This window comes from Solanum lycopersicum, chromosome 8 (assembly GCF_036512215.1).
Source record: "Solanum lycopersicum chromosome 8, SLM_r2.1".
NCBI classification, from domain to species: Eukaryota; Viridiplantae; Streptophyta; class Magnoliopsida; order Solanales; family Solanaceae; genus Solanum; species Solanum lycopersicum.
In genome coordinates, this window is record NC_090807.1 from 53786461 (window position 1) to 53814325 (window position 27865).

Here is a 27865-nt window from a genome sequence, read left to right on the forward strand (position 1 = left end):
TTTTTGTTTTTTTTTAAGAAATAATTTTTTAATGATAATATTAAAAGAATATATTGATATATCTGAAACAATATGAAATGGAATCATTACAATAAATTAGGTAAAGTGAGAGAAAAAGAGATCTTAAGAACAGTAAGTTTGTAGATTGTTTGTCTGCTTCTTTTTGATGTTATGTTCACCTTTTTATAAAACGGGTCGTTCCTTTTTAGGGTCAAATACAAAAGGATTTGGGTCCCATCCCATTTTTGTAATTTCAAACAAAACCAGTGTCCTTTTTTTGTTCCCATTCCCCCAAAGCGGGAAAACTGGAAAACACACAAACAAGACCACATTGTCCTTTTTTATTGGTTTTTTTTTTTTTAATTTTTTTGAATTTCAAAACCCAACGGCTCTTTGCACAATGCAGTCAGCCCACCCACCCCCACCCCCACTACACCCACGTATCCCATATCTCAAAAACTTCCCATTAAAAGTTGCAATCTTTTTATGTTTTCAAGTCATTTTTAAAAGAAAAAAATAATTAAATCATTTTTTTCTCATTAATACTCTCTGTGAACTTCTTTTTTTCCCTTCAAAGTGAAGTAACAAGACTCTTTCTGCTTTGACTTCTCCAAAGGTGAAACCTTTCTTGTCTAAAACAAAATGGGTGCTTCTGGAAAATGGGTGAAAGCATTGATAGGATTCAAGAAGAGTGAAAAAGAGGATCATGTAAGTGATAAAAATTGAATCTTTATGCTTCTTGATTACCATTTTTTTTTATTGTTGTTGAATTTGTGTTTGTCGTTTAGGAGAAGAAGGTTAAGAAATGGAAGATATGGAGGAGTGATGTTAAGGGTTTGAAGCAGAGAAATGGTGTTGGGTCAGAAGGGTCTGATTGTTCATCAATGAACAATGATGCTTATACAGCTGCTGTTGCTGCTGTGGTTAGAGCTCCTCCTAAAGATTTTAAGGCTGTTAGGGAAGAATGGGCTGCAATTAGGATTCAAACTACCTTTCGTGGATTTTTGGTATTCCCTTTAGATTTCTTGTTTTTTTGGTCTTGTAGTTTTATCAAAATATTTTGCTCCAGTACCTTAGCTCCAGATTTTGGGTTGCAGAACTGTTTGTTTATGAAGTTAAAGGCTTTTCAAAGTAAAATGCGTGTTTAAACACAACTTTAAAAATTCATTTTTTTCAAGTGTCAATTAAATCTATGGTCAAATGCTAGCTTATGACGGCTTTTCCACAACATGATTGTTTTGATGTCACTGGGCATCTTCTAATTCACTGCTCGAGTTAACTAGAAAATGGGTGAGAGGGATCTGTGGGGAGATCTTTGTAACACTACTAATTCTTTCATTTGAACAACATATATACAGGCTTAATAAGTTAAACTAGCAGTAAGCTCAGGAATTTGTCTACAGTCATTTCTGCATAATGAATGTCATCTTTTAGTAAATAGTTCAGAAGACCAGAATACATGTTTCAACTTATCCTGACTCAGCTTCTGATATAGGAAATCTAATAATCCTTATTCTTACTAAACCTTTTTGCATTGCGCGGAATGTTTACAGATATATCTGTTCCGACAGCATCTGATTCTCTCTGCTGATAAGATTTAACGTTTATCTTGAACAATGATATGATTGATCTGTTTTAGTATTATATGTTCCTCTAAATTCATTTTGATGTGTCTAATTGACATTTTAGGCAAGAAGAGCATTTAGGGCCTTGAAAGGATTGGTAAGGCTTCAAGCTCTTGTTCGGGGCAGACAAGTAAGAAAGCAAGCTGCAGTGACTCTTAGGTGTATGCAAGCCCTGGTTCGAGTACAAGCCCGAGTTAGAGCTCGTCGTGTACGTATGTCCATTGAGGGGCAGGCTGTGCAGAAAATACTAGAGGAACACCGTGGCAAACTTGACCCCATGAAGGAAGCTGAGGTACAAAACTTTAGTATTATTTTGGTCAGAGATTTTTAAGTAGTGGTTAAATTTCCTGAACACATATCTTCTTTTCTGAATTTTACCAGGAAGGATGGTGTGACAGTAAAGGGACACTTGAAGAGGTCAAAACAAAGATACACATGAGGCAAGAGGGAGTATTAAAGAGAGAAAGAGCACTTGCATACTCTCAAGCTCAAAAGGTAAATGGTGAAGTGACTATTTATGAACAAACAAATTTGACCTTGTAGTAATTGATTGATTAAGATGCTTTATGAACAATTGCAGCAGTCTAAATCAAGCCAGAATTTTGATTCTAGAACCACTATCTCGGTTCCATCTCTCAAAAATCTTGATTATGATAAGAGTAACTGTGGATGGAGTTGGTTAGAACGTTGGATGGCAGCAAGGCCGTGGGAAAACAGATTGATGGAACAAGCATATACTGATTCTATGGAGACTACACCAAAGTCCAAAGCTTGCTTAGAGACTCTCAAGGATAAGGAAAAGGCGACAACTGAACCATGCTCCGTGAAAGTGAAAAAGAACAATGTCACCAAAAGGATATCAGCTAAACCTCCACTGGTCGGGCATACTACTCGTTCTTCTTCAAGCCCAAGTTCTGAATTTAGATATGATGAGAGTTCAGCAGCATCCTCTTCATTCTGCACATCAACAACACCGATATCTGGAAACACGATGTTGGCATCTGATAGAACTGAAGATAGCAATAGTAATCGACCAAATTACATGAGCCTAACTGAGTCAACCAAGGCCAAGCAGAGAAATCAGAGAATGCTTAGACAGTCTATGGATGAGGTCCAATTTCTTAAGCTCAACAATGGTGACTCAAAGAGTTGTGCTGCTTATGATCCTTCAGTCAATTTCTCAAGGCCCCTCTGTCTTCCTACTAGAATGGATAAATTTTCTAGATTAGGGGACAAGCAGAATTGTGTCTTTGAGTAAAAATAGAATGATTAAGGGTAATCATAATCAATACAACAGCTTGTTGTTGTAAAAAAAAATTCAAAAAGCTGGTAGGTATGTTTTGTTTGTTTTGGACTTGGTTTGCAGTTGTCATTTGTAGCAAGCATCTTATTATGTAGATCATTTGCTTTATTATCATAAATTACTGAGATAAGTTGATCACATCTTGACTGTGTGACTATGCGTAAACTTCACATCTTTTTTTGTCATAAAATTGAGTTACATGTAATAGAAGTTTCATGTATGCATACTAGTTCTGTTACACAGATGGGACTGGATTTAGGTTTGAAAAGGTTGAGCTCTCTCACCATTGCTTGTCAGCATCATTAGATATGTTGGAAAGTTTCATTTGCGCTTGATTGCATGAACCTTGACACCATGCTTATAGTTTAGGACTATGCCATACTCAAGTTCCAATGGGCTTTCCATGAGGGGAGAATGTTGAAAAATGTACTTGCGATACAAATGAATCAATGACAGTTTGATTTCCTGTATGGAGAACTTCTGCCCTATGCATGCCCGCGGACCTATTCCAAATGGAATATTTGCATAAGGATGTCTTTGTTTTTCCTCTGCACAGTTTGGATCGAACCTCTCTGGTTTAAATTTCTCTGGTTCAGGGAAGTTCTTAGGGTCCTTAGCAAGAACTCCAAGAGCCAACCAAACCCATGTTCCCTGCTTAATTGTAACAAATAGGTTAAAAATAATAAACAGGCACTGGTTTGATAAAAACCTATTCCCTCCCCCGTGGTTTCCGGGGCACAATCCATGGAAATCTTCCTCATGGAAGAGTAAAATGATAAGCGTTATAGGAAAAACAGATATTAACCTTGGGAAGTTTATAGCCTCCAATCTCCACTTCAGCTGATGTTTCTCTGGCAACTAAGGGCGAGACAATGTAACACCTCATTGCTTCTTTGATTACCTTAAGTTTTTAAGCAATTTCAAGAAGAACAAGAATGGTTTAATAAGCTAGTTCTCATTCTCTCTTCTTTCTTTTTTTCAACTTTTAGTTTATAAGAACTTCTTGTAGATATAAGAAAATGGCATTTACCTGATCGAGGTACGGGAATTTCTGCTGAAGATCATTGGCAGTGGGCATGTTATCATCAGGGCCAAAAGCATCTATCTCAGCAAGCAACTTTTGCTCAACTTCTGGATGGCAAGCAACCAGATAGATGATAGAAGACAAAGTAAAGGATGTTGTTGCAGAACCCGCCAGCAAGTGCTCATAAGTTACAGCACTGATATAATCTGAGGTAAAAACATTCTTAGCTAACTTCTCTGACTCCCTTGCCTGCATTATAAGTGACAAGAAGTCTTTCGAGCTACGATCTTTTTCCTCAATCCTCTTTGCCACTATCTCATCCAGCCTACTGCTTAAATTCTTATTTGTTCTTTCCACCTTCCAGTCCATAGTACCCGGGATTCTTTTGAGAACTTGGCGAAATGGCTCTTGAAGAATCGGAACAAGCAAGCCTAGTATGATTGAAACAGAACCTGATAAATCCATTTTGAGTTGTGTTGTAGAGTAAATATGCTGCTTAATGAATTCCTGTACTTCACTATCATCTTGATGATGACTCATCTTGTCTGATATTGGTTTAGAAAGTCCAAAATCCACACCAAAAGAAGCTTGTCCAATTACATCTGTTGCTAACTTGAGAGAGAGATCAGAGAATGTGAGATCTCCCTCAGAATCAAGATTTTTAGTCGCAGACTCGATATACGATTGCATGATTGGCACTAACTTAGCAAGATAAGATGGCTGGTAGACTGATAGAATAGTATTTCTCATTGTTGACCATCTTGAGTCCCTGTAAAATTAACACAACATTAGCCTTCTTCTACTCGTTAAAGGAATCAACTTTAGTTTTTTTTTTTTACCTAGTAAAAAATAAGCCTTTCTGATGAAGAGGGGATGCTGCAATAGGAGACGGAATGCTTCTGTTTGGTATGTCCTTGAATTTCTTAATCCCAACTTCTCTGCATAACTCTGCATCAGCAACAATAACTAGTGGCTGCCTTCCCATGTGAAACCTGCTTAAGAAAGGTAAAAACTTGAATGAATAGTCCGATTAAAAAACTGTTTCTGAAATGAAAGAAGATCAATTGATCAACCTGTAAATAGGACCATATTGTTTGGCCAAGACAGAGAAGACATCAGGGCCATATTTAGCCATCAAAGGAAGATGTCCTACAAGTGGAAAAGCTGGAGGACCAGGTACTTTTCTCACACGCCAATAAGGTCGATACAAGTAGACCAAAACACCAGCTAGTATGGTGAATATGGTTGAAGCTATAGGTGATTCTTGAATTGCTGAGCTTAGAAACATCATTTTTGTTTTCTTGATGAAGGAGGAGATCAAATCGACGTTTGACTATATATATATATATATATATATGTATGTACATTTAGGAGAATCTTGAAAATTAATGGGGTCTAGCCGGCCTAGTAATTTTGTGATGTATGATCAAATGAGTTGTTGGTATTTGTTGTTAATGATGGTTATGCTTAAATGGTAGGGTCCTCTTCTGTATTTTTGCTTACTTTCTTTTTTCTTTTCCACTGATATTTTGATGTTGCAGGTAAAATATCGAGACAATGGGTAATGAAGATAGTACAAAATGCCCAACTTTTATTTGGATTGATACACATACGGAATATATCTAAGACGAACATACATAGGTAGAGATTCTCCAAATAATGTTTGGAGTGACGCTTTTATTCTCCTTGTCCTTTTTTGAGTGCCACTCAAGTCAATTTGGTAAAAAATAAGACTAAAATTCAATGGTATAGTTACCATTTTTACTAAAAAGACTGAAGAGGTAATCAACAAGAAACTAAGGGAATTTAATATATAGTATAATTTTTTAACAAAGAGATTCGGATTCGGATGTTATGGTTCTACCCCTGATACCATAATACATAGTTATACCAAGAAAATATTAGTCCATTACACTTTATATTTCCATCTTATAGTTCTTATGTAATCTTTTATTCATTGGTCATTTTTCTCTTATTCTTTCATTTTGTATGAAAATATAGGGTTAGATATTTGACAATCTAGACAAATCATATAATTGAAGTAGTAATCTTTTTCTTACCAATAAATATAGTGTATTCTACATGATTAAAAGAAATTTTTTTTATCAGTACAATCAAAAATTCTTCAAATTCTATTAAAATCTTTGCAAGTTGCTATCTTAGTTGAATGTTTTATTGAAAACATCATTTTTACCCTTTAAATATTGTATAATGCATCAATTATTCTAAAATAATTATATCATTTAAAATGTTTGTTATTAAATAACATGGGATACACGTGCATTCGAAAACTATACATAAATTTAAAAAATGTACCAGATAATTAGACATTAATAACACACAAAAAATTAATTTTCTAATGCATTCTTATATTTTACATATCAAGTCCAAAAAATTCAATTGAATCCAAGATTGAAGAAGTAAAGAAACCATGGAATTACTGTTATAGTGATTAGGCAAGTGCAGAACAATACTTACTCTACATGTATAATATAATATAATATAATTGTCACAGGAAATGTTGATTCAATACTGGGTTACTATTTTATGTCGGTTCGATTTGTCCTATTACATGTTTGATGCTTTGCCAGAAGAGATGAATAATATTCGGACATGACTCTGTGATTAGGATTCCCACTTTTCAACTTTTGTCTCCACCCTAAAGTCAGACCTCATGCTTACTATTGTTCTGATTATATTTGCATCATTTTATCTGATGCATGATGCTCTATCACTGTCATGGATTGTTCTGGAGTAAACCAGCTTGAACTGTTGGGAAGAACACCAGTAAAGAAGTAAAAATACCATCCTTCAACTGTGATAAAATACACTGATTTGGTAAGTGGACACAATGTTGTATAAAGGAACTGGTGTTGGTTGAGGAAAGCCGAGTCCATGTTGATGCTTTTCTTCTCAATCTATCTAATATAAAATCTCTTGTATACTCTATCCTCTCCTCTCTTTCGTTCTCCACCATAGAGATCCATACATCCAAGCCCCTAACCTCTGCATATTTAAACAACCCCTAAAAAGTTTATGAGCACCAGATAATTAAGCTACACACCATTGTCAATTGTATGGTTCTGCAATACACAAACTTATTATTAGCTCCGTTGAGAATGGTATGGACCTCAGTTCTATACAAAATAAAAATCAAAAGAAATGCTACGACATAACACATCATTCAGAAAACATTACAGTATATTTTAATTTTTTATTTATTATACACAGGACATTCCTCCAGACTAACTAAGAAATTTAAGAAACAAATAGCTGTTTAAGTGGCATTACTTGTAAACATGCGCTACTAGAGACCGCCTCAAAGCTTCCTGAAATGAAAGAAAGTAGTATATCTGCATCTTAACCTGAAAAATTGAATCAAATGAAAAGAAAAATATCAATTCTGCACTTCACTTTCCAAAAAATATTAGTACAATCTAAATATTAATGAAGTATAAAATATTTTTAAAAAAAATTAGCTTTAGGCGACCCATAACTCTATCCTTCCCTGCTATAGAAGAGAAATAACAAGTACATTAGCTACAATATATTTGAATGCAGTAACTCAATATAGGATACTGGAATAGTGGAGGAGGCCAGAGGAACACAAGAGTGACCTCTAAAGGAAACCAAGCTGATCCACAAGGTCTTGTAATTCCTCACCCCATTCAGGTGTTTTCACAACAAGATCTTCAACTTCCACGTCGAATTCAGGTTGTTCAACAACCACTACTTCCTCTGCTGCTCGATCCCCGGATATAAGATCTTCACTGAGCAACTCTTCCCAAATATCATCAGCCACTGGTTCCATATCAGTTCCATTTGCTGTCACAACAGAATCCGGCCTGACATTGCTGCTTGATTCATTGTCCATTGCAGCAGAGAATAACATTTCAATACTTGCAAGCTCAGCTTCACTCTCTTGGTGTGATGAGGAGTAATTCATAGGCTGATCACTTCCTGTAGCACTGGGGGTCATCGTTAGTCTCCTCTTTTGTCCAACTTCGATACGTTGTTTATCTTTTCTGTGCACATGTTTGTCCAAGTACTGCTGGAGAAAAGTTGGATTGCTGAAAATCTTTGCTAAGAAACTCATCATCTGCACTTGTTTCCTCTCCTGTGTTTCGATTTTTTCTCCCATGGCAATGATATGATTCCTCGTACTCTGCTGTTGCTGCCTAAGTTTAACTATTTCAGTCATCAACACGTTTTTATCCCGCTTTAATCTTTCTAGCTCCTCCTCCATCCCATAATAACCAATTTCAATGCAAGCACCAGATCCTTGTTGATTCATACTCTGACCAACATTCCTCCTCCTCTTTATCGTCTTCAAAAGATGCTTTTGCCCTCCCAGAAAACCTCCATTCGCAAATTCCCATCTGTCAGGATCCACCTTTCTAAATCCCTGCATTTCCATCAAGTTAAGAGTCAATAAAACTCATATTCCATCGCAAAATATACAAGAAGCTATGCTTAATAATCCAACATTGGTACAGAAGAAACACAACCTAGCTTTCTTCTTTCTTCAAGTATTCATCGTACATTCATCGAATTTCACAAGCAGTACAACTCATCAGAATCACCAACAATCTGCAGCATACACTAGCTCAACTTCTGCCTAAGCTAATGAACCCAAAATTCATATCGAAATCATTCAAAGCAGGATAAATACCATGCACTCAGTATAACCACATTCTCAACAAATCAATAAAGCGGAAACGATGCCAATTTATGTCATTCCTTAAAATCAAATTGAAATTTCACCCATTTCAATTGAAAAAAACAACAGCCAAAAGTGATCACCTCGGTGTTCAACACATCGCTATTTCGAAACCCTAACTTATCGAAAATTGAAAATATTCTTAATCTAGATAAAATTAGAAGGAAAAAGATACTTACATATGTGTTAAGCTGCCGAATGAAACTGGAAAAATTGCTGTGCTTGAAAAACCTAGGCAACAATGTGGTGGAAAACTTATGAGAGTCCCAAACAATAAAGCTATTCCTTGTTGTGCTCCATGATATGACTTGATCAGTTGAGGAATCTTCCACCATCTCATAAGTTTTGCTCAGAAATGGCGGCGGACCAACGTCGTGCAGCCCTTCCATAGGCAGCACGGCCGTCGGAATGCCATCTTCTTCGACCTTCACTTTCACTACATCCTCCATTACTTTGCTAATTACAATTAAGATGGATAAACAAGTGAGTTTGTGAGTAATATAAGAATGGGATTTGGACTAGAAAGTTCTAGAGAAAAACACATGGAAGAAAGAGGAGAAGTCTAGAAAATATCTTCTTATCTTAGATATTTGGAAGTTTTTGGAACTTTTCAACATTTGGTCACTCGAGTGTATAAGTGGGATTAAATTTTACTAATTTTGTTTTTATTTTTTTAAATTATTTTAAAGGGGATATTTTTTAATATAGGTTTAAGACCATACAATTAGAGTAGGATTAGAGTATTAGAGTAGGATATGTTTTGAAATATTTAGAGATAAGTATCAAAAATACATTTAAATTATATATTTATTTTGAATTTCATATTTAAAATATCACTTTTTAGTTTGAAAAATATCTCTCTTTTATATTACTATCATCATGGTATGTGTAATATACTCTGTCTCTTTTATTTTAGAGAAATGAATTTTCACATCACACTTTACATAGACAAAATATTCGACCTTGACAAAAAATAAATAAATTATTACTATAGTTAAAATTAAAAATTAAAAAACTATTATAAAAAAATAATATTTTCTTTATAAAATAAAATATAAAATATTTTTCTTATCCCACATTATTTTTTAAAGTTTTTTATTTTGTTTAAATTTCATTTATAATATTTCATTTTTACTTCATCTTCTTCCCTCATCAAAATACTAATTTAGATATTATTCTATTTTCTTAAAAGAATAATTCTACCCATACCACTTAACCCTCCGTTTTTCAAATTTTTTTTCCAGTGTTTAAATATACATATCAAAAATATTTTTTACTTGCCGCCACAAGACTTTAATATTTTTTAGTTGTTTATATTATATTCGGTATAATAGTATAATTTTTTTCTAAAAAAATATGAAATAAGAAAAACATAAAAAAATAAAAATTAAGAGTGAAAAATTAAATAGGATGAGGTAGGTTTTTTAAAATAAAATAATATCAATCTCTAGTGGGAGGGGGGGGGGGGGAGGGGAGGATGAAATATGAAAATTTTAAAAATATGTACGTGAAGAAGGTGGTAGAGTGAGATAAGAAAAATAAATAAATTTTGTATATGGATAGTAATTTTTAATTTTTAATTAATATAGAATCTTTTATTATTTAATTTTTATCTAGATAAAATATTTTATCTATGTAGAATATTGTGTGTCAAAGTTTTTTCATATAAAAGAGAGAGTGCACTACATACACCGTTGAGGTGTGTTTCTCAAACTAAACAAAAAATGTGTTTTTGACATTTATCTCAAATATTTAATATATTTTCAATTTAAATTATAAAATTTATTTATCTATTTTTTGTTCTTAATTTTTATGCTTAAGTCAAAATAAAATAAGTAAATTAAAACGTAAAGATATTATAAAATGATTGGATATTTAAGTTTGAGTTGTCAATATTTATAATAATTATATTTCATGTTATATAATATAGAGGAATTAAGATTTTGTGATGACTGTCAAGTTCAAATTACTTATATTAGAAAATGCTTGTTCAACATGCCTGTATCATCACATGTAAGGGTGTTTTTGTCTTTTTAGTAATCAAATATAGCTACGTGTCATGTTTCTGTTATTTCAATGTACAACTGTGTCTTGCTTCAACTTTGAGATTTTACTTCTAGCTTGCTCACAAAATGTCTCTCCTTTCTCAAGCATTCATGCTAGGTAAGCTTCTATGTTTCTTTGATTTTTTTTATCTTTCTATTTTACTCAAATTGAAATTGCATTAGAAAATATTTCCCAATTTTATATTTAGTTGACCAAATTTGATATGGGTGTGTTAAATTTTCCTCTTTTTTTTTATTTGGGTTTATTGCTGATATTAATTTTTTCTTGTACTTTTCAATAGTTTCAATCATTGTGCCTTCAATAGGATTTGCAATTAGTCATATCAAAATTTGAGTTTTGGGTACGTCTGCTGATGCTTTCTTACTTTTTCGATTATTGTTGTACATTAGATTACTCTATGATTTTGGTAAAACTGTGACTGCACTCTTTTTACAGGGTGAACAAACTTGTTGTTCTTATGTTTCAAGTTTTCTAAAGCTTAGCTCTCTCCGCCCTAAATATTTTTGCTATCGTGGAGTAGTCAATTGATAAATATAGTAATAAAATTTTATGTTTTCGAAGTCGAAACTGAACTTCTCAGCTGGTTCGAGCCCATGGGTCTTCTTTTTTTCCTACTGGCACAATGGTAACTGTGTGAAGTATAGGAAGTTGATTTTTTGGTATGTGTGTCTTATTTCCGTAATTGCTTTGATTTTAGCCACCAAGATTAAGCATCTAACTTGAATGATATTCATTCTGTTTTGCAGATTTAGAAATATGTAGGTGGGATAAAAATTTATGTAATTGTCTAGACTGATCTGTTGATATTTTCTTGCTTTATCCCAAGTTTTAATGTGTGTGATTCTAATATTGTTCTTGAGCGTGTTCAGTTTCCTCGACTTTTGTAAGTGTAACTTAAAAGTTGTAGCAATTTCATAGAAAAGCTAGCTATACAAATTATCAAATTTTTGATAATATATAAACGCCAACGAAAAAAAAATAGGTGGGCAGAGTTATATAAATTGATGGCACCCAAAAAAGGAAGATTTTCTTAGTTCAACAACTAGGAAACAAAGATGAACTAAAAAGGCGTCGTCAAGCTGACAGTATAATTTTGTCACCTTCTGAAGCGACTGACCTCTTTCTGTGGCAATCCTAAGATTGAAAAGTGAGATAATGAACTTTATGTCCTAAATCCTCATCACTAACCATTTCCCTCATCTTTGCATTTCTTGATCGGTCGCTTAAGCACATATCCATCTTGTTCGTCCTCATATCTCTCTCTATAAATGCCTTTGCTATATTTTTCTTTTTCATGGATCGATTGACTTATTTTCAGCATAGTAAGATTGATTATCTTTTTTATATCTTGAAACTAAATCATAAGATTTGTTAAATTTGCGATGATTGTATGGTTCCTAATTTGTATTGACCAGTGTTCTAAATTCTGTCTACATGTTTATCTGAAAAAATACGACGTCGCAAGGCTTTGATTTTAGTTGCCATATTATCAAGTTCCTTCTAAGTTTTGTGTATCGGTCAAATTTGTATAGAAGACGAAATCGAGGAAATTTAAATTTTTTTTTATCTTAGGTCCAGCAGAGATTGTATTGTCTTTAGGTGTTCTGTTTATCCGTCATGAAAGTTGAAAGTGACTCTTACTACTCTTGTAGTTAGTTGTATGAAAATATTGCTTTGCACACAGGGATTTGTGGAGATGCAAATGATGTACATAGTGTGAGCTTTCTTAATTGAACAACAACTACAAACGACTATCGCAACTCTGTTCATGTTCACATGCAGAGACTTTCTTGGATATGTTGTGCAGATGTCAACATAAGAGTAAGCAAAACTAACAAATATATAAAATTTTCTGATTTCTTTTTTATACCTTAACAAGAAGTGCATTCACATAGAAGCAGTGGTACCTAATATTTTTAAGTTTATTTTATTTATGTATTAGATATGATCTTCAATTTACTTATATATATACACGATGTATTGCTTAAAGTAGAAAATTTTCATAACAAACATTAGTTGCTCAGTGTCCTGATTATTTTTCGAATTTGTGGATGTAGAATTTCTTGGGGCCAGGGGTCGATTTTTCAGTTGGAAATGTGTCGGGTTCTTGTTCTTACCGTAGTGCCCGGCTTGCTTAGCAACCAAAGCTAGCTTACTAAGTTAGTTTACTTTTTAATTTTGAAAAAAGAAGGTGAAGGGATTTTTCCTTGATTGCATGCTTAACTTAATGTTGTAGCAACAATATAGTGTGTTGATGAGATGAAAGATGGAAACTACCTTTTAGGTGTTAATTCTGTAATGGGTATTAATTAAAAAAAAATAAAGAATGTTTGATACTTGTGCTGATTTTGTCAAATGCAAGTACAAGACGAGAATACCTATCAAGCGATTACTGAAAAATACTTCTACAAAAGTTAAGCAAGCCAGCTAAACAAACCATCAAATTGAAGTCAGTGTAAGTTCAAAAGGTGTTCTCCTCTATTTCTCTATTTGTCTTAGTAGTTATACACTTTTATAGGTATGTTCAAAACATGTAGTAATCTTCTCTCATCACAATTTGCTTATATTTTTAGGCATTTCTCAGCATTATATATATTTCTTGCTCTTCTTACTTGTCTCTTTTGCTTATAATCATAAATTTGTTCTTTGGTCTCAGGCTAGCAAGAAAATTACAGATGCTAAATTTGCTAAAAAATTTCAAGTTGTATTGAAGGAGCTTCAAAAAGCTCAGAGGCTTGCGGCTGAAAAAGATACATCACATTCACCTTTCATTCCACAAGTAGTTCTTCATTCTAGGTAAATGATGACCATAGGTTATACTTCACTGGAATTTATGTTAATTTTTCCCTAATATTGGTTACTTGTATGAAGTTCTTTCTCTTTGATTTCAATTAGTATGTTCAACTGGCTCATGCTCTGGAATGAATGTGTGTGGGAAAATTTAGAAAAAATAGGTGGTAAAAAGTATCTTCTCTTGAACGAGGCACTAAAAATTCATGTTAGTGGTATTGTCAATATCAACTTTGATTTCTGCATAAGGCTTTTGTTTAAAGACTTCAACATTATTGCCGACTTTATTAGTGAATTTTAAGTTCAACTAGGGATATAACGGTGGTTGGTCAGTAAGAAAATCCTCAATTAAGAGTAAGAAACTCCTTAATCAAGATGAATGAGACCTTTCATGGAAGTCATAGTTGAACTCTACATGGCTACATTCTTAATTGTGTCATTGTTTTCTTTGGTTAGCCTTAAAATACATGTTGAAATAAAATATTCTGATAATGACTGATGTTATCGCTGACTCGCTTATCTAATATCATTATCTGCATAATTCTATGTTAGCTATGTCACCACAGAATTTGCAACCTTCTCTTTTCTTTCCGAAGAAAATGTTCTCAAGGAATCCATCAATAAAAAACATTCAAGGAAAGAACTTTTTGAAAGAGCAGAGGATTAACTTTATTTAAGAAAAAAAAAAGAGAACACTGAAACACAACTCTCTAGCGTCTTTAATTTTGTTCAGTTTTTTGGGGGTAAATGTGATAAAAATTTAATTTTTATTGAACTATTTGATGAAAGAGTTGATTTTATGATGTGGGATTGTTGCCGAATCGAGTTATATCAATCTTCTTGGTAATTTCGCAGATACTACTGTTATTAAGTTAACTGGTAATTGCATTGGCTACGCTGATGGTTCTCTGGATAATGCTAAGTTCAACAAACCTAGAAGCTTTGCTGTTGATTGAAAAGGGAATATTTATGTTGTTGATATGAAGAAAATGTGTGCAATTAAAAAGATTAACAAGTCAGGTATCTAGATATAGTTGTGATATTTTCTTATTTTGCTATTTTGTCTGGTCTTAGTGGTTGTGTTTTGGCTGATATAAGTGTTTCCTATTAAAAGTATTATACTGAAAATTCATATCAGCGTTTTGGTTGGGGTGTAAAGTTGAAAGACTATAATAGTTGGAAAGTTGGAGTCAAGGCTTGGTGTTTAGTGATGCTTGTAAGTTGTAAGCATGCAAACTGTGAAAATAACTTTGATATGTTTAGAGGAGCAAGTAAAGAATGGCATGCAAGGGAAAATGTAGAAAAGCACCCACTGGACACTTACCGTTCTTGTAACTGGAAAATAGTCTCTGTCATGGAGTTCCAGGATGAAGAATTGTAACGACCTGTTTAGTCGTTTTGAGCAGCAGACTTCAATTCTGGAAAAACTGGCAGAAGCGACGGACCCCACGACGGGCCGTCATGGGCACGATGGACTGTCGCAGGGTCTCGTTTCAAAACACTTAGAAAATCTGAAATTGGGTACTGAAAATCGACTCTCTGAACTTCGTGACGGAATGGCAGGACGGACCGTCACAGGCGTGAAGGACCGTCAAAGGCACGACGGACCGTCACAGAGTCTTCAGTGGAAATCCAGTCTCTGTACCTTGTGACGACCTGCAGGACGGACCGTCGCAGGCACGACGGGCCGTCGCAGGTTGCGTAATCCGAGTCTGGGTCGGATTTCTTGATACGTTTTAAGGGACGTTTTTGACTATTACTGCTTTAATTATAAAGTTAGTGGGTTAATGTTAATAAGTCTAATTACTTGGGAGTTAAAAGAGGTAACCTTAAGTTAATTAGTGGGTTATTATTACCATCTTTTATTCTTAATTATATACTAATTAGGGTAAAAGAAAGAGGGTTTGAATAAAGAAAATAGAAAGGACAAGAAGAGAGAGAGAGAGGGTCGATCGAGAAGGGGAAACACAAAGCTTTGGAGAAAATTTGCTTGCTTGATCACGAATCTTCGGTGGAGGTAGGTTATGGTTTTTATGCTATTTATAGTAAACTCTTAATAGCGAATGATATGTGTTGGTAGTATTGTAAACCCTTCTATATGCTTAATTGTATGCTTGCATGAATATGATTATGTGATTGTGATAAAATAAGCATGATGAAGTTATTGAATCCAAAATCTTGAAAGAAACCCTAATCTACTTTGTTAATGATGATGCCTTGGTATAAAAGAAGGCTTGATGAACGAAAGTAGTGAGATTAGGGAATCGGGTGCCACGTTCCGGTACTAGGATAGTATATGAGGATCGGGTGCCACGTTCCGGTACCAGGATAGTATATGAGGATCGGGTGCCATGTTCCGACACCAGGATAGTATATGGATCGGGTGTCACGTTCCGACACCAGGATAGTATATGGATCGGGTGCCACGTTTTGGTACCAGGGTAGAATATGGATCGGGTGCCACGTTCCGGTACCAGGATAGAATATGGATCGGGTGTCACATTACGACACCGGGATAGAATGAGGATCGGAGTGTCACGTACCGACACGAGGGGAATAAAGATAATGAATCTTGAAAGATGATAATATATTCAAATCTAATGAACCTAATTCCCAAATGAGTATGATGAGGAGGCGTGAGTCCTCATCGATGTGCTTGGTGTTGTAACCAAGGGTTATGGTAACTGTAAATGCTGCATGTTAAGGATATTAGTTGATTTTATGATATTGCTTAATATATACTGTTTTTTATTTTGAGTTGGCCGATGATACCTACTCAGTACTTGTGTTTGTACTGACCCCCCACTTTTATGTTTTCTTCTTTGTTATTTGTGGAGTGCAGCAAACGTGCCGTCGTCTTCAACTCAACAGTAATTCTAGCCAGTCTTCGTCACACCGGATCTTCAGGGTGAGCTAACGCTTCTATCTTGGACTGGATCTTCTTCCTCATGTCTTGATACCTTGAAGTTTCGGCATGGACTAGCTTTTATTTGTTTTAGCTTCTTAGAATACTCTTAGTTTAGTAATTTGATCATAGATGTTGTTGTGGTGATAACTTCCAGATTTTGGGGATAATAATAGTTATTGATTTTTTTAATGAGTTAAGTCTTCCGCATTACTTTATGTTGATATTACATTGAAATGTTAAGGTTTAGATTTGGTTGGTTCGCTCACATAGGAGGGTAAGTTTGGGTGCCAGTCGCGGCCAGGATTTGGGTCGTGACAAACTTGGTATCAGAGTATTAGGTTCGTTGGTCTCATCACACAAGAACGAGTCTAGTAGAGTCTTAAGGAACGGTAGGGGGACACCCTTAATTTTCTTTAAGAGGTTATAAGACTTTAGGAAAATTCCATTCTTTTTTTCTTTCTTTCGTGCTATTACTTAGATCCAATTGGTATCCAGGTGATACAAATTGGTATCTGTCCATCTTCACTCTACCTTGCAGATGGTTAGAACTAGAGCAACAACCGCGCCAACACCAGCACCAGCGGGACAGGGTGCGTCTGAGCCAGCCACTGGGGCTGTAGCTCGAGGAAGAGCAGCGACAAGAGGCTGTGGTAGAGGTCGTGGGAGGACGTCCTCTAGGGGAGGAGGACGAGCACCTAGCCCATCTAATACTAGGGAAGTGACTCCCCCACCGACTGAGGAAGTAATAAGAGAAGGGGAGGATGGGGAAAATGAACAAGTGCAGAATGAGGGATTGCCACCCCAACCTACCCCACAGATGATCAATCAGGTTCTCGCCTATCTCAGTGGGTTGTCTGATCAAGGTCAGGCACCTCTAGTGTTTTCTGCACCAACACCTCCGGTTTCAGAGGTACAACATGCGGCTACTGCGGCTCCCCGCATGGATGTTCCATTGGACATAGGCACGTTTCCATGTCTGACTACTTGGCCTATAATGACAAATGATCAGCATGAACTTTTCAGTAAGTTCTTGAAATTGAAACCTCCAGTCTTTAAGTGTGCGGAATCTGAGGATGCTTACGATTTTCTGGTTGACTCTCATGAGCTACTACACAAGATGGGTATAGTAGAACGGTTTGGTGTTGAGTTCGTGAGTTATCAGTTTCAAGGGAACGCCAAAATGTGGTGGCGGTCACATGTTGAGTGTCAACCAACGGGGGCACCACCTACGACTTGGCCTCATTCTCTAGCTTGTTTATGGAGAAGTATATCCCCCGGACTTTGAGGGATAGGAAAAGGGATGAGTTTTTGAGCCTAGAGCAAGGTAGGATGTCGGTTACTGCATATGAGGCTAAGTTTCGTGCATTATCCCGGTATGCCACCCAACTATGTTTCAGTCCACAAGAGCGGATTTATCGTTTTGTGAAGGGGTTGAGGTCAGAATTGCGGATTTCAGCCTTACAGGTAGCGGCTACGGCAAAATCTTTTCAAGAAGTGGTAGACTTTGTAATAGAGGTAGAGGGAGTGAAGCCAGATGACTTTACCATGGCAACTACATCAAAAAGGTTTCAAAAGGGAGGTGAGTTTAATGGTTCTTACTCTAGAGGACAAGGTTCCGGAGGTTACTCAGTCCGACCAATTCAGTCTTCACTACAGACTGTAGTTGGGGGTCCACCTCAGACCGGTCAACACTTTTCTGAGAGACCTATGCATGAACCCAGAGAGTGTTATGGATGTGGGGAGATCGTACACATTAAGAGGTATTGTCCAAAACAGAGTTACAGACCTCCAAATGTTAGAGGTAGAGGTGGTTATGGAAGAGGCCGTCATTCTAGAGGACGCGGTGGTCGCGGTAATGGTGGTCACCAAAATTGTCGGGGTGATGGGCAAACTGGAGCCACTATATCACAACCTAGTAGGGGCAACGGACAGACAGGTGAGAGAGCCCATTGTTACGCTTTCCCTGGGCGGTCAGAAGCGGAGGCATCAGATGCTGTCATCACAGGTAATCTTTCGGTTTGTGATTGCATGGCTTTTGTATTGTTTGACCCTGGCTCTACATTTTCATATGTATCTTCCGCATTTGCTAATGGTCTAAATTTACATTGTGAATTACTTGATATGCCTATTCGTGTTTCTACTCCGGCGGGTGAGTCTGTGGTAGTTGAAAAGGTATATAGGACTTGTTCGGTGAACTTTGTGGGGAGAAACACTTATGTAGATTTGGTTATCTTAGAAATGGTTGACTTCGATGTAATTCTGGGTATGACTTGGCTTTCTCCAAATTTTGCAATCTTGGATTGTAATGCTAAAACTGTGACGTTAGCCAAGCCTGGGACAGATCCGTTAGTGTGGGAGGGTGACTACACTTCCAAACCGGTGTGTATCATCTCCTTTCTTCGTGCTAAGAAAATGGTTAGTAAAGAGAGTTTAGCTTTCTTGGCACATCTCAAGGATGACACTACCCAAGTACCTTCGATTGAGTCGGTTTCGGTGGTCCGTGAGTTTCGGGATGTGTTTCCTGCAGATCTTCCTGGTATGCCACCAGATAGGGATATTGATTTCTGTATTGACCTTGAACCGGATACTCGCCCCATTTCTATACCCCCTTATAGAATGGCTCCCGCGGAGTTAAGAGAGTTAAAAGCCCAACTTCAAGAGTTGTTAAACAAAGGCTTCATTAGACCAAGTGCATCTCCTTGGGGTGCTTCGGTTTTGTTTGTGAAGAAGAAGGATGGGAGTTTTCGAATGTGTATAGACTACAGACAACTAAACAAGGTAACCATAAAGAACAAGTATCCTCTTCCTCGCATTGATGACTTGTTCGATCAGTTACAAGGTGCTTGTGTCTTCTCTAAGATTGACTTGAGATTCGGTTATCACCAATTGAAGATACAGGCAACGGATGTGCCAAAGACTGCTTTTCGAACTAGGTATAGGAATTACGAATTTGTAGTGATGTCTTTTAAGCCAAAGACTGCGTTCATGAGTTTGATGAACGGGATTTTTAAGCCATATTTGGATCTCTTTATGATCGTATTTATTGATGATATACTGATATACTCTAAAAGTAAGGAGGAACATGAGGAGCATTTGAGAATGGTATTGGAAATGTTGAGGGAGAAGAAGCTTTATGCCAAATTCTCCAAGTGTGAGTTTTGGCTAGATTCAGTGTCCTTCTTGGGACACGTGGTCTCTAAGGAGGGAGTGATGGTGGATCCATCTAAGATTGAGACAGTAAAAAATTGGGTAAGACCTACTAATGTGTCAGAAATACGGAGCTTTGTTGGGTTAGCTAGCTACTACCGCCGTTTTGTCAAGGGATTCTCTTCTATTGCTTCCCAACTGACGAACTTGACTAAGCAAAATGTTCCATTTGTATAATCGGATGAGTGTGAAGAAAGCTTTCAGAAGCTCAAGACTTTGTTGGCTACCGCACCCATTCTCACCTTGCCCGTAGAGGGTAAGAACTTCATTGTTTATTATGATGCCTCCTATTCTGGTTTAGGTGCAGTACTAATGCAAGAGAAGAATGTGATTGCTTATTCTTCGAGGCAATTAAAAGTGCATGAACGTAACTATCCAACTCATGATTTGGAATTGGCTGCGGTAGTGTTTGCATTAAAGCAATGGAGACAATATTTATATGGGGTTAAGTGTGAGGTCTACACGGATCATCGTAGCCTTCAGTATGTCTTTACTCAGAAGGATTTGAACTTGATACAGAGGAGATGGATGGAACTACTGAAGGACTACGACATCACTATTTTGTATCATCCGAGAAAGGCGAATATTATAGCGGATGCTTTAAGTAGAAAGGTGGGAAGCATGGGAAGTCTAGCTCACTTGCAAGCTTCTAGACGCCTATTGGCTAGAGAAGTTCAGATTCTGGCTAACGGCCTTATGAGATTAGAAGTAAATGAGAAGGGAGGATTGTTGGCTTCTGTGGAGGCAAGATCTTCCTTTATTGACAAGATTAAGGGAAGACAGTTTGCTGATGAGAAACTGCGTAGAATCCAAGACAAGGTATTGCGAGGAGAGGCTAAGGAAGCATAAATCGATGAGGAAGGTGTTTTGAGGATCAAGGGAAGGGTATGTGTACCCCGCGTCGATGATTTGATCAACACTATTCTGACAGAGGCTCATAGTTCAAGGTATTCGATACATCCGGGTGCAACCAAGATGTACCGTGACCTAAAGCTACACTTTTGGTGGAGTAGAATGAAGCGTGATATTGTGGATTTTATTGCCAAATGTCCAAACTGTCAACAAGTAAAGTATGAACACCAAAGGCTCGGAGGGACACTTCAGAGAATGCCCATTCCGGAATGGAAATGGGAGAGAATCGCGATGGACTTCGTGGTTGGTCTTCCAAAGACGATGGGTAAGTACGATTCCATCTGGGTGATTGTTGATAGGTTAACTAAGTCTGCTCATTTCATTCCGGTCAAGGTGACTTACAAGGCAGAGAAGTTAGCCAAAATCTATATCTCAGAAATTGTTCGGTTGCATGGGGTTCCACTATCCATCATATCAGATAGAGGTACGCAGTTTACTTCCAAGTTTTGGAGAACATTGCATGCTGAATTGGGTACTAGGTTGGACCTTAGTACTGCATTCCATCCTCAGACCGATGGTCAGTCTGAGAGAACGATTCAAGTGTTGGAGGATATGCTTCGCGCATGTGTGATAGAGTTTGGTGGCCATTGGGATAACTTCTTACCCTTAGTGGAGTTTTCATACAATAATAGCTATCACTCAAGCATTAATATGGCTCCATTTGAAGCATTGTATGGTAGGAGATGTAGGTCCCCCATTGGTTGGTTTGATGCATTCGAGATTAGACCTTGGGGTACTGATCTCTTGAGGGATTCGATGGAGAAGGTGAAATCTATTCAAGAAAAGCTTCTAGCGGCGCAAAGTAGACAAAAAGAATATGCAGATCGAAAGGTTAGAGACTTAGAGTTCATGGAGGGAGAACAAGTCTTGCTGAAGGTTTCGCCCATGAAAGGGGTGATGCGGTTTGGTAAAAGGGGTAAGTTAAGTCCAAGGTATATTGGACCATTTGAAGTACTTAAGAGAGTAGGGGAGGTGGCTTATGAGTTAGCCTTCCCTCCAGGGCTGTCCGGAGTACATTCGGTATTCCATGTGTCTATATTGAAAAGATACCATGGGGATGAAAACTACATTATCCGTTGGGATTCAGTTTTGCTTGATGAGAATTTGTCTTATGAGGAGGAGCCTGTTGCCATTCTAGATAGAGAGATTCGCAAGTTGAGATCAAGGGAGATTGCATCCATCAAAGTTCAATGGAAGAATCGGCCGGTTGAAGAAGCAACTTGGGAGAAGGAGGTCGATATGCGAGAAAGATACCCACACCTGTTTACAGATTCAGGTACTCCTTTTCGCCCTTGTTTTCCTTCTTGTGATCGTTCGGGGACGAACGATGGGTAAATTGGTATCTATTGTAACGACCTGTTTAGTCGTTTTGAGCAGCAGACTTCAATTCTGGAAAAACTGGCAGAAGCGACGGACCCCACGACGGACCGTCATGGGCACGACGGACCGTCGCAGGGTCTCATTTCAAAACACTTAGAAAATATGAAATTGGATACTGAAAATCGACTCTCTGAACTACGTGACGGAATGGCAGGACGGACCGTCACAGGCGTGACGGACCGTCACAGAGTCTTCAGTGGAAGTCCAGTCTCTGAACCTTGCGACGACCTGCAGGACGGACCGTCGCAGGCACGATGGGCCGTCGCAGGTTGCGTAATCCCAGTCTGGGTCGGATTTCTTGATACGTTTTAAGGGACGTTTTTGACTATTCCTGCTTTAATTATAAAGTTAGTGGGTTAATGTTAATAAGTCTAATTACTTGGGGGTTAAAAGAGGTAACCTTAAGTTAATTAGTGGGTTATTATTGCCATCTTTTATTCTTAATTATATACTAATTAGGGTAAAAGAAAGAGGGTTTGAATAAAGAAAATAGAAAGGACAAGAAGAGAGAGAGAGGGTCGATCGAGAAGGGGAAACACAAAGCTTTGGAGAAAATTTGCTTGCTTGATCACGAATCTTCGGTGGAGGTAGGTTATGGTTTTTATGCTATTTATAGTAAACTCTTAATAGCGAATGATATGTGTTGGTAGTATTGTAAACCCTTCTATATGCTTAATTGTATGCTTGCATGAATATGATTATGTGATTGTGATAAAATAAGCATGATGAAGTTATTGAATCCAAAATCTTGAAAGAAACCCTAATCTACTTTGTTAATGATGATGCCTTGGTATAAAAGAAGGCTTGATGAACGAAAGTAGTGAGATTAGGGAATCGGGTGCCACGTTCCGGTACTAGGATAGTATATGAGGATCGGGTGCCACGTTCCGGTACCAGGATAGTATATGAGGATCGGGTGCCATGTTCCGGTACGAGGATAGTATATGGATCGGGTGTCACGTTCCGACACCAGGATAGTATATGGATCGGGTGCCACGTTTTGGTACCAGGGTAGAATATGGATCGGGTGCCACGTTCCGGTACCAGGATAGAATATGGATCGGGTGCCACGTTCCGTTACCAGGATAGAATATGGATCGGGTGTCACGTTCCGACACCAGGATAGAATGAGGATCGGAGTGTCACGTACCGACACGAGGGGAGTAAAGATAATGAATCTTGAAAGATGATAATATATTCAAATCTAATGAACCTAATTCCCAAATGAGTATGATGAGGAGGTGTGAGTCCTCATCGATGTGCTTGGTGTTGTAACCAAGGGTTATGGTAACTGTAAATGCTGCATGTTAAGGATATTAGTTGATTTTATGATATTGCTTAATATATACTGTTTTCTATTTTGAGTTGGCCGATGATACCTACTCAGTACTTGTGTTTGTACTGACCCCCTACTTTTATGTTTTCTTCTTTGTTATTTGTGGAGTGCAGCAAACGTGCCGTCGTCTTCAACTCAACAGTAATTCTAGCCAGTCTTCGTCACACCGGATCTTCAGGGTGAGCTAACGCTTCTAGCTTGGACTGGATCTTCTTCCTCATGTCTTGATGCCTTGAAGTTCCGGCATGGACTAGCTTTTATTTGTTTTAGCTTCTTAGAATACTCTTAGTTTAGTAATTTGATCATAGATGTTGTTGTGGTGATGACTTCCAGATTTTGGGGATAATAATAGTTATTGATTTTTTTAATGAGTTAAGTCTTCCGCATTACTTTATGTTGATATTACATTGAAATGTTAAGGTTTAGATTTGGTTGGTTCGCTCACATAGGAGGGTAAGTGTGGGTGCCAGTCGCTGCCCGGATTTGGGTCGTGACAAGAATTTGAAAAAAAAATTGTATTACATAAAGATTATAGAGTGATTATCCGCAACAAGAAAAAAAACATTTATATTATGAAATAAGAAAATAAGAATGAAATAGAAATAATAATATCATATTGAGGAGAGAGAAATAGAGAATTGGTTATCTGAAAATATAGAATACTCTATATTTGAAGAGTAAAATAGAAAATAAGGTTGAAGACGCCCTAAGGCGAAACACTAATTCTACATTTGGAGAAGGTGGAAGATGTTGAGTTGAAACTCAAAAGGTCTATTTATATTTCAATCTTGTAAAGTTTAAGCATGGTTGTTATTCCATTATTTGTGTTGTCGTATTCTGCTCTTACAGAAGGTTGTTTGTACATGAATCAACCATCATTGCCACAACTCGGACAAGCTAATTAAAGTATGTGAATTCTCACAATGCTAAATTTATTATCCGTGACTTTTGAACAATGTCTTAAGCTAACTTACTATTTTACTTGAGGGTCCTATTGGTGTCGACTGTGAAATAAGATAGACTTTTTTCCAAAACAACTTGTACACATTTTGAGTTGCTTCTTCTCGGTGCTGCTCCCATCGCTGAAAGATCCACTGAATTGTTTAGGTAGTACTACAGTTCATAAAGAGTGGAGAATAAATGCACGCACTAAGTTGCATAAATAAATATTCTACTTTAAATCTAAAATCATTTTTCCTCTTCTGCAGGTACATTTTCTATGTACAACACTGAAAAAAAACTAAAATGTAGCAGTATGTGAATAGTATAGGATGTAAACATCCTATGTAAATGTAGTCACAACTACAAACAAATGATTGACAACCATTTATATAAAGTTTGTTTGCGCAATCAACTCGCAAAAATTTAGCCTATAAACGTCGTTCATAGTCCATAAATACGTACATGCGCAATTTAACTCGCAAGAATTTTTGTTAGGCCCGTGCTTACACGGGCCATCACTGCCTAGTAATAGAAAGAAATCAAAATTTTAAAATCCCTTGACTGTAAAAATGAAAAAATCTCATTAAAAGAACTCATAAAACTAAATCTAAAGTTGCCATCAACTCTTCCAAAATTTTACGCCCATTCAATACTGTTTTAGTACGTATGATAAGTCATGATATTTATAATATGTGATATTATTTCTATTTTAGAACAACTTATTTTTAAACATGTTTCAGGAATTATATTTTAATATACGCTATGTCATTTAATATAACAATATAAATCCATAAAAAGTTATATTCTACTAATAATTCCTAACATGAAAACTAGATCTTATTGTTCACCCTATCAAATAATCTAAGGTCCAGTCTAGATATGATAATGTACTTTAAAATTAAGTTATGAATTTGAGATGATACTTTTTCGTTTGAAATTAATTTAAAATAAATTAAATTTAATTCTCAATCAAATATACTTGTGAATTATCTCTAATATCTTAATTACCTTTTCTCACCCAACTTGATTTCACTTTTCAAATTAAAAAATAATTGCAAAATTATAATTATGATCATAATCGCAGATAAATCTCAGAAGTTAAAAAATGATAAATATATATTTTTATTTAAAAATAATGTGTCTTTTTGAAAATTCTAATCGTGAGTGTTTGCTTAAACAGAAAATCAGACAAACCCCAGAAGTTAAAAGATGATAGACAAGTATATCTGTCTAGATATAACATGTAGTTAAACATCATCTAGGAACTTCTCGAAAATTTAAATTGTGAGTATTTGCTTAATCAGAAAATCAGACAAACCCCAAAAGTTAAAAGACGACATACAAATATTTTCATCTAGAGATAATGTGTAACTAAAAATAGTCTAGGAACTTCTCGAAAAATGTACACTTAAGTGTTTGCTTAATCAAAAAATCAGACAAACTTCAAAAATTAAAAAGACGATAAATAAATATTTTTGTTTGAGATGATGATATATAATTAAAATTGTATAGGAACTTCTCAAAAGTTCTAACGGTGTGTCTGTTTAATATGAAATAAAATATTTTTTTTAAAACTAACTAGTTTCTGTGATGACTTACAAGTTAAAAAATTAATAGAAAGAAACTCTTAAATGTAAAAATGAAAATTAAAAGAAACTCGTAAAACTAAATATGAAGTGGCCATTAATTCCCTCAATTATACCGTCCCATTAACTGTTTTAGTACATAATGATAAATCATAATATTTATAATATGTGATATTGTTTCTATTCTAGAACATCTTATTCAATAGTGTTTCAGGAATTCTATTTTAAGTTACGCTATTTTATTTAATAATAGTAAAATGAATCCATAAAAAGTTATATTGTATGAATAATTTCAACAGTAAAAATAACATCTAAGGACCACTGATACAGTAGGTATGATAAAATATTTCAAGATTAAATTAGGAGTTAAGATATACTCTTTTGTTTGAAAATATAAATTTCACTTAAAATAAATTAAATGCATATTCTCAACCAATCATAATGTAAATTTTATCTTTAATCTAATTATAATTATTAATATTCTGCCTTTTTCTACCCAACTTGATTTCACCTTTCAATTTAAAATATAATTGTGAAATTGTAATTTTAATACTTATAATCTTAATCAGAAAAACAGATAAACCTCAAAAGTTATAAGATAGCAGACAAATGTTTCTATCTAGAGATAACGCGTAACTAAAAATGGTCTAAAATATTTTCGAAAATTATAACCGTGAGTGTTTGCTTAATCAAAAAATTAGACAAACTTCAAAAGTTAAAAGAAGACAGATAAATATTTCCGTCTAGAGATAACATGTAGTAAAATCGTCTAGGAACTTCTCAAAAATTCTAACAATGAGTGTTTGCTTGATTATAAAATCAAACAAATACCAGAAGTTAAAAGACAACATACAATTATTTTCGTATAAAGATAACGTGTAATTAAAGATCATCTAGGAACTTCTCAAAAATTCTAACCGTGAGTGTTTGCTTAATCAGGAAATCAGACAAACTCCGGAAGTTAAAAGACGGCAGATAAATATTTTCTTTCTAGAGATAACATATAATTAAAAATTGTCTAGGAACTTCTCTGAAATTCTAATCGCGTGTGTTTGGTATGAACTAAAATATTTCTTTTGAAACATAACTAGTTTCTAACTCATTTTTCATGTTTGGTTGGTGAATGAAAAATATTCTCTATTGTATGATTGGTGAATCAAAAATATTTTTCACAAAATATCTTTTATTTTTTGCTAGAGAGTGAAAAATATTTTTTATGAAAATAGTTTATGACATGAAAATCAACTGCAATGATTGATTCGGAATCCGATCCCGACCACCAACCTACATCCAACTCTAATGATCGATTCGAAATATGACCTTAATCCTTGACCTGGAGTTAAACCTGACTCTCAACCCGACATTCATACTGAGAACCGATCCCGACCTCAAATTCGATCCAGGATCTGATATGGACTCTCGACTCCCCGACATTTGGACAGAGATCCGACCACAACACGACATCCTAACCAAAACAAGACCCTAACATCAATCCTTTCAAATAAATTTTTGCTAGTAGATGGTAGGAATACTCGTAGGAATAATTCATATATGATATCGTAAGAATAATTTACAGCTGGTAGACTCGTAGAAATATCCTTTAAAATAAGAATATTCATAATTAACTACTTTTGCTCATTTTAAGGATTGATACTCTGTTCATTTTTATTTATAATATTGTGCTTTTCGAAAGTCAAAATTTGACTAATTTCTAAATTTAAATTAGATTATATTAATATGATATTTTTTTAAAAAAAATTAGATATTCAAAAACTATACAAATAGTACTATAAATTGGATTTTTTCGCATATCAATATGATGAAAAAAATATATCATAAAATGTTAATGAAAGTTTTTATTGTTTGACTCTATAAAAGAAAACCATAACAAATAAAAGCGGACAGAGAAAATATAATTTTAAATAAATCGTTACTAGTTTTGAAGAAAAGTTGTTGAAAGTTGAGTTCGGGACTTAAATAAATCAAAAAAAATAAAATGATCAAAATAAGTCACTATTTTAGAAAGTAACTAAAATAAGCTTAGTGAAAGAAAAAATTTCACTTT

General features: G+C 35.6%; 3 protein-coding genes and 1 long non-coding RNA gene across 16 annotated transcripts; 2 read left to right on the forward strand and 2 right to left on the reverse strand.

The window, feature by feature from the left end:
* Positions 1-496: 496 nt before the first annotated feature.
* LOC101254619 (IQ domain-containing protein) lies at positions 497-3068 on the forward strand. 2 transcript variants are annotated; one of them, XM_004245036.5, is made up of 5 exons: positions 497-708; positions 789-1007; positions 1690-1917; positions 2007-2120; positions 2206-3068. In XM_004245036.5, the coding sequence occupies exons 1-5, from the start codon at positions 643-645 to the stop codon at positions 2881-2883; spliced, it is 1305 nt and encodes a 434-aa protein (XP_004245084.1). In that variant the 5' UTR covers positions 497-642; the 3' UTR covers positions 2884-3068. The 2 variants fall into 2 exon arrangements, with proteins under 2 accessions (XP_004245084.1, XP_069144155.1); XM_069288054.1 differs by having other exon boundaries at positions 2209-3068.
* Positions 3016-5515, reverse strand: LOC101254924 (cytochrome P450 711A1). Of its 2 annotated transcripts, XM_004245037.5 has the most exons (5): positions 5026-5515; positions 4792-4944; positions 3959-4721; positions 3734-3829; positions 3016-3579 (listed from the first exon to the last, which is right to left on the reverse strand). In XM_004245037.5, the coding sequence occupies exons 1-5, from the start codon at positions 5241-5243 to the stop codon at positions 3250-3252; spliced, it is 1560 nt and encodes a 519-aa protein (XP_004245085.1). In that variant the 5' UTR covers positions 5244-5515; the 3' UTR covers positions 3016-3249. The 2 variants fall into 2 exon arrangements, with proteins under 2 accessions (XP_004245085.1, XP_025888469.1); XM_026032684.2 differs by lacking the exon at positions 3734-3829 and having other exon boundaries at positions 5026-5451.
* Positions 5516-6364: 849 nt separating this feature from the next.
* Positions 6365-9280, reverse strand: LOC101255223 (heat stress transcription factor HsfA2). Of its 10 annotated transcripts, none has more exons than XR_742804.4 (4): positions 8852-9264; positions 7616-8357; positions 7244-7317; positions 6365-6958 (listed from the first exon to the last, which is right to left on the reverse strand). XR_742804.4 is itself a non-coding variant. In XM_026032687.2 (3 exons), the coding sequence occupies exons 1-3, from the start codon at positions 9119-9121 to the stop codon at positions 7313-7315; spliced, it is 1017 nt and encodes a 338-aa protein (XP_025888472.1). In that variant the 5' UTR covers positions 9122-9264; the 3' UTR covers positions 6365-7312. The 10 variants fall into 10 exon arrangements, 4 of the variants coding, with proteins under 4 accessions (XP_025888472.1, XP_010325030.1, XP_025888471.1 ...); XR_742803.4 differs by having other exon boundaries at positions 6365-7035; XR_742802.4 differs by having other exon boundaries at positions 7570-8357.
* A 1736-nt stretch (positions 9281-11016) lies between these two features.
* LOC104648830 (uncharacterized) lies at positions 11017-16694 on the forward strand. 2 transcript variants are annotated; one of them, XR_011211158.1, is made up of 5 exons: positions 11017-11079; positions 12424-12560; positions 13396-13535; positions 14385-14549; positions 16372-16694. It is a non-coding gene; the product is annotated as an uncharacterized lncRNA (long non-coding RNA). The 2 variants fall into 2 exon arrangements; XR_003247958.2 differs by lacking the exons at positions 11017-11079; positions 12424-12560 and adding an exon at positions 12587-13194.
* The last annotated feature ends 11171 nt before the right edge of the window (positions 16695-27865 follow it).

Coding starts and splice junctions, on each gene's coding strand:
- LOC101255223 (XM_010326728.4), bottom strand. CDS start 9,121: ATGGAGGATGTAGTGAAAGTGAAGGTCGAAGAAGATGGCATTCCGACG. Junction 8,358..8,851: donor TTCGGCAGCTTAACACATAT/GTAAGTATCTTT, acceptor ATGGAAATGCAG/GGATTTAGAAAGGTGGATCC.
- LOC101254924 (XM_004245037.5), bottom strand. CDS start 5,243: ATGATGTTTCTAAGCTCAGCAATTCAAGAATCACCTATAGCTTCAACC. Junction 4,722..4,791: donor AAAGGCTTATTTTTTACTAG/GTAAAAAAAAAA, acceptor TTAATTTTACAG/GGACTCAAGATGGTCAACAA. Junction 3,830..3,958: donor AATTCCCGTACCTCGATCAG/GTAAATGCCATT, acceptor TAAAAACTTAAG/GTAATCAAAGAAGCAATGAG.
- LOC101254619 (XM_004245036.5), top strand. CDS start 643: ATGGGTGCTTCTGGAAAATGGGTGAAAGCATTGATAGGATTCAAGAAG. Junction 1,918..2,006: donor ACCCCATGAAGGAAGCTGAG/GTACAAAACTTT, acceptor GAATTTTACCAG/GAAGGATGGTGTGACAGTAA. Junction 2,121..2,205: donor CATACTCTCAAGCTCAAAAG/GTAAATGGTGAA, acceptor GAACAATTGCAG/CAGTCTAAATCAAGCCAGAA.